At 40.7% G+C, this 10126-nt stretch overlaps 1 protein-coding gene and 2 long non-coding RNA genes across 5 annotated transcripts in view; 2 read left to right on the top strand and 1 right to left on the bottom strand.

Annotated features, from left to right (window-relative positions):
* LOC551737 (synapsin) overlaps nucleotides 1-8114 on the bottom strand; it is a 49084-nt gene extending 40970 nt beyond the window's left edge. The window contains exons 1-6 of one of the 2 annotated variants that reach the window (XM_624125.5): nucleotides 7976-8114; nucleotides 4069-4496; nucleotides 1991-2318; nucleotides 843-1096; nucleotides 462-597; nucleotides 250-354 (exon numbers count right to left, since the gene is read on the bottom strand). In XM_624125.5, the coding sequence (XP_624128.3) occupies nucleotides 250-354; nucleotides 462-597; nucleotides 843-1096; nucleotides 1991-2251 (756 nt within the window). In that variant the 5' untranslated portion in view covers nucleotides 2252-2318; nucleotides 4069-4496; nucleotides 7976-8114. Of the gene's footprint in view, nucleotides 1-249; nucleotides 355-461; nucleotides 598-842; nucleotides 1097-1990; nucleotides 2331-4068; nucleotides 4497-7975 lie in introns of both variants that reach the window. The other variant, XM_006562252.3, reaches the window with a different exon arrangement.
* LOC107965335 lies at nucleotides 614-1867 on the top strand. The gene is made up of 3 exons (XR_001705187.2): nucleotides 614-628; nucleotides 693-1116; nucleotides 1228-1867. It is a non-coding gene; the product is annotated as an uncharacterized LOC107965335 (long non-coding RNA).
* LOC107965336 lies at nucleotides 2314-3833 on the top strand. Of its 2 annotated transcripts, none has more exons than XR_001705189.2 (2): nucleotides 2314-2824; nucleotides 2953-3833. It is a non-coding gene; the product is annotated as an uncharacterized LOC107965336 (long non-coding RNA). The 2 variants fall into 2 exon arrangements; XR_001705188.2 differs by having other exon boundaries at nucleotides 2956-3833.
* Nucleotides 8115-10126: the final 2012 nt, after the last annotated feature.

Genomic DNA, 10126 nt, shown 5'->3' on the forward strand with positions numbered 1-10126 from the left:
CGCGGAAGAATTAGCCTGGACCCTTTCCTAGCTTGAGGACGTAACACGGAACGGATGTATGTTCTTAGTCTTTTATTAGTTCTTCCATTTGATAACTTTTGTAAGTATTATTATAATATTTGAAACGAGAAATGGGAAAGAAAATAAAACGAGAAACGTATAATAATAATAATAATAATCTTTCTCTTCCACGTGAACTTTCAGGATGATGTGAGCTGCCTCGATCGCGTGATAATTTATTCAACTCACCATTTCACGATGGTTGGGATAGTAAGTTTGCTCGATCAACGGGAAGTTATCCTTTCCTAAACGACGTTGAAGTCCCAGAAGATGCGCGAACACCCAGGGTTTATCCTGAAAGAGAAGAAACGTAATTAAGAAAATCCATTCCCTGGAAGTGGAAAGTTTAATCGTCCATTCGAAACGACTCTTGCCCCGAATTTTCTTTAATTGGATCATACCTGAAAGTTGTAAATTGCCGTGAGATTGTTAACGCTCGGCACACCGCCGTACATCAAACCGAGAAGAAGATTCTTGTAATCTTCTCCCGCGTCCTTTAGGTTTTGTCGTATCAGAACGAAATCGGGCTTGAAGGATCTGTGGACAAAAATTATTTGGAAAAATAGAAGTAAATTCAGAAATTTATTCAGGAACAAGAAAATTCTAAAGATTCTATTCCATCTTCTTTTTAGGAAAAGGCAATGAGTGTCAAGATGTGATAAAAACTGATCGTGTCAACTATATCAAATTATATCAATCGTTACACAATTATCATTATTATACTTGACGATATGATGAAGATTTTCTTGCTGCCTATTCGATCGAAATATCGAATTAATTACCGGATGACTTTGGTCCCGTTACGATAAACCGCCATGGACACAATGGTGCCAGTCTCGCTGGCTGTCAACGACAATTCCCGAAATTCCGCCTGTTCAACGCGGATCTCGTAATCGCCGTGAAGCCTACGACCCCGGAAATATTTGCTCCAGTCGGTGTTTTGGTCGTCTATGACCAGCAAGGTGAAGCATCTATCTTTGTTGTATGAGGGTCCTCTGGTTGCGCCCGACACTGCCGCTCCCAGAATCGATGCACCCTGGTTAACAATCGAAATTGGTACAATTAATTCTTCTCACATACTTCGTAACGAAGAAATAATTTATTTCCAACGACTTGGAATCACTTTTTTTTTTTCTTTTCATAATTTTTACTTCGAACGTTTAATAGGATAATGAACGTCGAAAAGATTGATGGTATTTCGAGCACGCGAAAGCTCGCTCGTTTCGTTCGAGGAAAGATTGGAAAGATCGTGTATCGCGTCGAACATGCAACGAGGCAATTTTGGATCCAAATCTCTGACTCGCGTCGATCTTGCTGCGCACGATACGTACGTGGAAATGCAATCTGATGGCTCGAAAATGATGGAACAATTTATACATTATTATTATTATAAGTGTATATACCTTGGGGAAATTAAACTCGGGGAGATGGAATTTCACGGAAGGGCAATCGTGCTCACCTCCCTGGAAACCCCATGAAATTTCTAAGATAACTTGACCTTTTTTCTCATCCCTGGACACGACACTTTAAAGAATCACTTTCGTTAAATTAAACATACTCGGAATATTTATTCAGAATTTAAACACCTCTTCAAATTTCTTCAATCGCGAAATGATTGACTCGAACACGTTTCTTTTTACAATTACATAAGAAGAAAATATTTAACGCAAACTTGAACGTTAAATATTCACCTGGTAACTGAAATACTCTTTCGTTTACTATCAAACGTAATTATACACGCCTAATTATATACACCTTTCGGAAGACTCAATTTTAAAAAAATATATATAAATTCAAAAGCCTCGATATTCTCCAATATTTGTCATATTTAAAATAACACGAATGTCACTCTTCCAGGAAGCACCCTCGGTTCCTCCCACTACCTCCACTTCACCTCATAATTCATCGAAGAAAAAAACGTTCAACCCACCTGATCCCGAGCAGCCCCTGTCAAGCTCTGAACCCTCTGGAGCAAACTTTCCCTGGTCTTGGCAGGCGAGGATGGAGCACTGGTAGTTCTGGAGCCCGGTCTCAGGTTGAGACTGAGATCACCGCCGACGGGTTGAGGGGGTCCGGGCGGTGGTGCCCCGGGGACGGGCGGTTGGCTGGCCGGCGGAACCGGCGTAGGTTGGGACTGCAACGGGCGTTCGGGCACCGCTTGATACGATTGGGATGACGAATCCCTGGCCATGGAGGCCAGCCCGGAGTCTGTGCTTGGTTCATCGTCGAGCTCCGAGCTCAAATCCCCTGACGAGAACCTGGAAGACAAACTATGGTCGTGGTCGTGATAGTGGCAATCGGTCCGTTCGTCCAGGGATTTCACGCTTTTTCTAGCATATATTTCTTTTTCTATATATATATTTTTTTTTTCATATGCACATCGAACAGCCAAGTGCTCGGGTGTACTATATATATATATCTCTTTTTTTTTTTTAAATAATGGCATTAGATGGCGCGATGATTGACGATTGCTGATTGCCGGTTTGCATGCGTGACACGGGGGTGACGTTATGGCGTTATTTTCATGGCGGCAGCTCGCCAGTCTCTCGCCAGTGTCTTATTAGAGAAGTGGTGGACACGTCGGTTGCGGTGCCTCGCGTGAAATGTGGCTCGACGAACGCTCGTGCGCTTTGCGACAAGGTGGGGGCGGAGGCAGACGTCTGACGATCGCCGGGCAGACGATCGGGTGACAGGTACTCGATAGCCAGGTTCCGGTGGCTCGTACCTATGACTCGTAACGTGGAGGCATGGAATGCGACATTTGGTAAGCTTGAGCGTAATCGGTAAATATTGGACAGATCGTTATGGCATGGGTTTCACAGGCTTCGGCCAATTGTGTAACTGTAATTATAATAGACAAAAAGATATTTTTCACAGCAGTTTAAAATTTAGCAGGTCTGAATGGAGTCCGTTGTCAAGGTAGATAGATAGATAGATGGATAGATGGGTGTACGTAGTAAGGTTTGAAGCACTGGATTTTGCCAAAGCATTTTCTCGTCGTGCCGATTTGCGTGCATGGATCGAGATTGATGGGAAGGAGGGATGGGGAGTGCATGCACGCGGAGAGACGTGGATGGATTGTTGGATTTTTTTAATTGAACTTAATTGTGCTTTGATTAAATAATGGCACGGTGTACCGGTTCGTGGAATTATCGAGCTGTCGTTCGGATCTCCAGAGATTCGAATATCCATGTTAATTACAGTAGAATGGATAAATATAGGATATAAATAGGAATATACGATTTATAACGCCGAAAGATCGGCGATGCACACATGTATTATCCGTTGTTCCGGATACGTACACACGGTGGAAGTTTGTATAAAGGTGTTGTTTTACGCTGCTATATTATGCGACTCTGTCCTCGAATTCGATGAAAAGGCTGGGACAAACGTGCTCGTCCACAAGCATCCATCGTGCAACGACCCATACTCTTTTGTCTCGTATCTCACTCTATGCATCTTCGCGTACCATTATGGACACGTTCTAAAACGTTCCAAAACGTGAGAGGCAAAGTGACAATTCTCTTTATCGGGCGAAATTAAACGTTTCGCTCGAAACACAACGTCCAACAACGAGTTCTTCGAGTCGAAGAAAATGAAAATTCATTTCGTTATTTACAAGTTAATCCTTTTTCTTTTTTCTTTTCCAAATTGAACACGTTCCTTTTTAGAAACAACTACACCCATAGAAACACGAATTTCATAAATAATAAAATACCGATCTTAAGTAAAAAAAATCTCAAGAAATCGAGACGAAACTTATATCATTATTTAAAAAAAAAAGAAGACGAAGAAAGGAAAGATATATTCAACGAGCAAATAGAAATCTCTTCCGGATATCGTTTCCGAATTCTTCGAATCTCTTTAAAGATTCATCTCTTCGGACAGAGGAGAAAGCACGGAGGAATTCCATCGAGCAAACTATTATCGGGCATGCAAATAGACAGTGAAATGGGTGGACAGGCGGCCGTACACACGCGCGCACACACACAGGCGTCAGGCACTCACCTCCGTTTCAGGTAGTTAACATTGGAGGTGAAGGACTGTCGAAAGCTGGAGAATGAAATGTTGCCGGGTGAAGTAGCTGTACCACAGTATTTGGCGCAACCGCCGCGGCCGGTAATCTTGCTGGTTTAACACCGACCTCGCCCTCCTCGCGAAAACCGCAGAATTCCGCTTCGTTGGTGTTTTCGTTGGCGTGGACACCGCTACGCTCTCCCCCTTCTGTCTGTCCCTTTCTCGTAAACGCGGCGGTTATCGGAAAGGACGTCGTCTCGCCGACGTGATCTCTTCTTCGCTCGACAATGTGCGTTCGAACGAGATGTTGCGTTCCCTTGCCGAGTTTGTGGAATAACAGTTGAACGTAAGGTAATCCGAAAGGAAAGGATGAAATAAGAGAGGTGAGGAAGGAGAAACTAAACAATCCAAGTTGAAATCTGTAAAAAGGGAAGACAGGTAGAGAGAAAGAGAGAGAGAGAGAGAAAGAGAGAGATGGCAAACGATTAATTAATCGCGAATCGTTGAATGAAACGTTTATTTATAAAGAGGCGAGGCTCGAAGGGTGGTGATGTTTTGTTAAAAAAAGTTGGGTGAAACTTTGCAGGTATGTTATGTACGTTAGCCTTTATATATAGCGGCTTATGATTACGTAAAAACTGTGAGATAAAACCGTCTTGCTACGTGGAGATACAATTATTATTATTATCTCTATCTAGGGACAAAAGATCGGGTCTTCTTCTTTTTCTTTCTTCCTTCCTTTCTTTTTTTCCCCGAGTTTCTTTTCTTATCGGTGATTTGTACTTTGATTGTCTAGAAAGAATGTAAGTAAACGGGAGAGTACGAAATTATTCGATGATTTAAATTTTAACAATGTAGGAGGATTAACAATAAGTTGATAATAACTTCTCTTTATGAAGATAATAGATCCAACTCAACCTCTTACATCACCGATGGATTTAATATCGATAGAATCTTATTGCTTTTACAAAAATTACAATAAATTCTGTCCAAAATAAACGATTTTGAACGATAAAATAATGTATGCGATAAATTAAAAAAAAAAAAAAAAAGAAAGGGGGAAGATAAATTCTCTCCGTTATTTTATTTATTTATTTTTCTATTTTTTTTTATAAACGCTGAAGTATCGCTATAATTAAACGTATATATAACACGCGCGTTCTCAATAAGGAAGAACGAGCTTATGCGAGATCCGCGATAAAAACGTCCACGCGAGCAGAATGGAGGCGCGCGCGCGAGATGGAGTAGACCAAGCTCGCAGAAATTTAGCACAGCAAAAGTAGAGCTTGATATTCACGCTGATCGATACGACGCAGTGTGACTTTACGCGCTGAAGAATTTTTTTACACGAGTGTTTCGTTTCATCCCCTCCTCCCCTCCTCCCCTTCCCAACCGTGATTTTAAAACTTCAATATATCGGATCGCGATAGATAAAACGCGGCTGATAACGAATCCGATTATCTTCAATAAAAAAAAAAAAAAAAAAAATCTTGGCGAAGGGTGGCGAAGTGTGTGAAGGAACGACGATGAAGTCCGTCCAATTTGCGCGATATGATATAAAAGAGATGATAAAAAATGATGCCTGGTCATCCACTTCTCTGAGACTTTTCTTGGAATAATTAATCCCTGGTGTCGTTGAAGAAAACGCGACACGATTATTCCGTGACTTGTTAAACGAGGGAGAGAATAGGAGGGGGAGTGGAATTGTATAAGACGAAGGAAGAAAGGGGAGAAAGTCGAGAAAGAAAGATGGAGAAAAGTTTCGTGATTTCTTTGAAACTTTCCAGCAATCGCTTTCTACGTGAAAGCATCCTGTAATCAGAACGAGCTAGAAAACTTTAAACCAGCAAAGTTTGCCCCGCTGCTCATGACTACTTGGCTAACTGTTTGAATTCAATTAATTCCCGAGATATCCTAGCCCTAATTGAATTTTAAATTAGCTTCGACGAATTTCATAAGTAATCCCTTCGAATCTCCATACGACTTCGCGAGCTATTCTATTTTCTTCTTCTTTCTTTCTTTCTTTTTTCACCCCGTAACAGAGGGAGGAATTTAATTTGTTTTTATCCCTCTTGATTAATTAATTACCTTTAGCTTAGGTAATTGTTTCTAATCTTATTTCGTCGGTGGAAAATAACAATTTTCTAAATTGATATCGAACCGAGTCGAGAGAAGGTTGAAATGATAGAATGTTTCGAATCAATAAATTTTGTGACGCACCCTCTTGTTCAAATATTGACTGTGCAAACTTCTATGTATTCGAATATGTAACGCGTATCGAATAATTTAATAATTTCGCGGGAAAGATTCTCGTCGTGTAATAATAATTTTTTAAAAAATAATTTTCGATCGAACGTGGAAAATAGACGTACGAAGCTAGTACGTTTCGCGTGATTATATTTATATGGATCTACACGGTTCACGTTATCTCTAGGGATTTTAGCTTAGACTCTAGTAATAATCGATGATGGAAGAGTCCCTAGGTGTTAGGAAAGGGCAGGCGCATTGACCGCTGAAAGCTGCGCACACAGAAACGTGCACTTTCTATAAAAATTGAAAGAAACCAGAGATATACGTGCATTATTTGAATATTTCGTTCAAAATTATTGATTAATAATATTTATTTATTTATTCGTTCTAATCCAAAGATATCTTAATTGAATTAACTTCGATAAAATGGGGCGTAGTACTTCAATCAAACCATTCAAATATATTCGAGTTACGAAATCAATTTCAATAAATTTCATTATGATTTTATACATTCTCTATCTAGAAATATTTAAATTTAAACAATCGTTTCTTTTAAATCAAAAGAGAAAGAAGCTTTCAGAAAGAAACTTTCTCCGAGTGTAATTGACGATGCACAAACAATATCAAAAAATTGAAGCAGAGCGATCGATGAAGAAGAAAAGAAGAAGAAAAATAGAAACACGCAATCGTGGATATATCGCGTGAAAATAATGCTTATCCTCGAGAACAGTCGTATACAAAATTGGTATCTCGTATTCGTCGATCAACGTAGTAGTTTATAAACTCCCGCGTAAATTTAAATTCAATATCAAGTCGAATAATAATATACTTGCAAGAGAGAACCGATCACTGTAATGATCATTCGATCGGGAATACCTTCGTCTCGCCACAAAACACCTAGTTATCTCATACTAGAATCTCTATTATTGAAACTCGTCGAGTGTATCATGTGCCTTTCACGTTTGTTTGATAAACGAATATACCAGTATCAACTATCCACTGAAACCGTACGATAATACCCAAACAGGGACAAACAATCTAAAAAAAATCAATTTCCCATTTCTTTCAATCTCCAAGTGACCGTTCCAGCTAATCCACGATTTTATATAGTCGGACGAAACGGTTGCAAAAAAGAGTTAATTGATCATAAAAGAAAGTCCATCCAAATCGAGTCACATGATGCAACCCTTCCTCAACCGAAAACCAATTCTTTCGACTTTCCATCTTGGACGACACTTCAAAAGTATTCAAATTATCGACGATTGCAAGAAAAAAAAAAAAAGAAAGAAAGAAAACTCGATAAACCAATTCACTCGCCCTTCTCCAACCGAAAACCAATCTTTTCCAATCTTTGCCTACCCTCGACAATTTTCCATCGAATTCTTCACTTACGACGGGACGAGTTATCGAAAAAGAGCCATCTACCAAACGAGAGAAAAAAAGAAAAAAGAAAGAAGAAGAAAGAAGAGGGAAAAGAAGAAATTGATCGCAAAAGGGAATCCATAAATCACGCTCGCACTTGACCTTCGACCAACCTCCTTTCCCAACGGAAACCGATTTTTTTTTTTTCAATCGTCAACCCTACCCTCAACTTTCTCTGTTAGATTACACTTTTAAGGCAAGGTCTGAAGAAGCTTGTGGTACTCACCTGTGTCGCGTGCGTGTACTACCTACTAGTTTGCCGGTGAAGCAGTGAGCCTCGGCCGAGGATCGCGAGGGTGTTACCCGGAGGGTTAGCTGGTCGATAGGTCCGCGCTTGCGTCCTCCTTATCACCCCCTCCTCACCCAGTCTCGCGAGCTAACGACGACGACGACGACGGGGAAAAAAAGGACGAGCCCCTATATGCTGCCCGGTCCCCGGTGTTTGTACAGGGTGACGTTGTTCGATTCACATCAAACACGCTCCACCTGCTGGCCGAACCGAAGACGAAACGTCGGCCCGCTCATTGGTAAACGCGTTTGCATGCGCTTCTGATTTCTTCTTTTTCTTTTTTTTTTCTTTTCTATTCTCTGCATAGCCGCCTCTTTTCAAAATATTATATAAAATTGGAGGAAACTGGAGGTTCGCAATGAGATTGAAAGTTAATAGGAGGAGGAAGGGAAACGGGATATAATATTATCTCTTTGCAACTCGAAATTCTACTCCTCGCTTTTTCCCTTCCTTCGATATCGCGATAATTATAGAGAGAGTGTGCCGGATGGATGATGTTGATTCTTCTCGTTGCTCGCCACTCGACCGCCATTCTCCACGGATAAGTCGGCCTGGATAAAAGAATTAATGCAGCGACCCAGTTATTCGTGATTCCTCGTCGTTGCATTTATTCCCGAGCTTTTGTACGATCTTACGGAGATCGTACATTTTTGAAACGGTTTCGGGAGAGAGAGAGAGAGGAGAGAGAGTTTCTCTATTGTGTATCGGGGTGCGTGTGTATGCGTGCGGTTAGACAGCATGCGTTACAACTCGTGGAATCTTGGGAACGAATTTTCCTGTTGTAAGGACGTATAAAAATTCTTATATGATCCCTTGATCTCCGTAGCGTTGTTTGAAATTCTTGCAATAAAATTGTTATATATATTGTACACGTTTGCGTATACGGCGCGAGACACGGTATTCAAGTAGAAGACGGGGTTCTCTCTTCTCTTCTCTCCTCCGGTTCCGCCTCTTTTTTTTTTTTTTTTCCCCACTCTACCTTTTTGCACCCCAGGTAAAACGGCATTAGAGCGTTTTCTGTGGGAAAAGTGGGTCACAAACATTTTCCCGGGGTGAAAACTATCAAAGGAGGCACGAACGTGGGGGATTTTCATTAAGATTATCACTACGCTTCCCGGTTCTCGTGTCCGTGTATGTCTAGCCTTGTTACGTAAGGAAATGTGAATCACGAAGGGACTCTTGTTCTTTGACGCGTTGACGTTTTATTTCTTTTTTCTTTCTTCTTTTTTTTTTTTTCTTTCTGCGTGCCACGAGTTTTCCTTGCAGACCAATTAAACGACCACTCGTGAAACCGGTGTTAACGCGTTGGAAAAATGGCTCGAGGGTAATTTCAGTTATACGTGGTTCTTCTTTTTCTTTTTATATTGTATTTCTACGTATTTCGTAGAACGAAGAAAAAGCTATTTTGTAATACATCTTAGGATAGGAATCGATTAGGAATTTTCGAATTAGGAAGAGAATTAACAAAGGATAGGATTGTGCAGCGATGTGTACAGTTATACACAGTATTACACAAGATGTAATCACGTATATACGTTGGTACTATCGAAGCGTAAAGATATCGACGCATCGAGATCTTGAATGGTTTTCGCGTCGTCCATGAATGATCTTATAAGCTATCCTATTGTCTTCGATATCCGCCTTTGTTCTCATTGTGACAACTTGAGAGGTTCCACGACAATAGCGTCGCGAGCATCATGACTAACGACAGTCCTGTAATTCCTGCAATCTTCGTTCAATCAATATCTATTGAATTGTTTGCCGGCCAGATTTATGTTTCGTGCGTGCGCCTTTCGTGCACGCGAATTCGAGATATCCCTTCATTCTCGAGCCACGACCAGTCTGCAACCAAAATTCAAGCGCTTTAAAGCGGATGAACCGTTTTTCAAGTCGATATCTACGTCCGATTATTTAAACCGAGCTTCTCTTAAGAAGCAAGCACCAATTTGTTCAATTTATATTTAAATTTTCGAACGATTGCAATCCCCTCAACGTTGCTTCGTTTCGACGTGGCGGTGAAACGGAAAAATGTTTCCAATTCCATGAAAAAAAAATTGTAATGTCTAGTGAGAAACGTTCTAGTTCCAA

Source organism: Apis mellifera, linkage group LG12 (assembly GCF_003254395.2).
Source record: "Apis mellifera strain DH4 linkage group LG12, Amel_HAv3.1, whole genome shotgun sequence".
NCBI classification, from domain to species: Eukaryota; Metazoa; Arthropoda; class Insecta; order Hymenoptera; family Apidae; genus Apis; species Apis mellifera.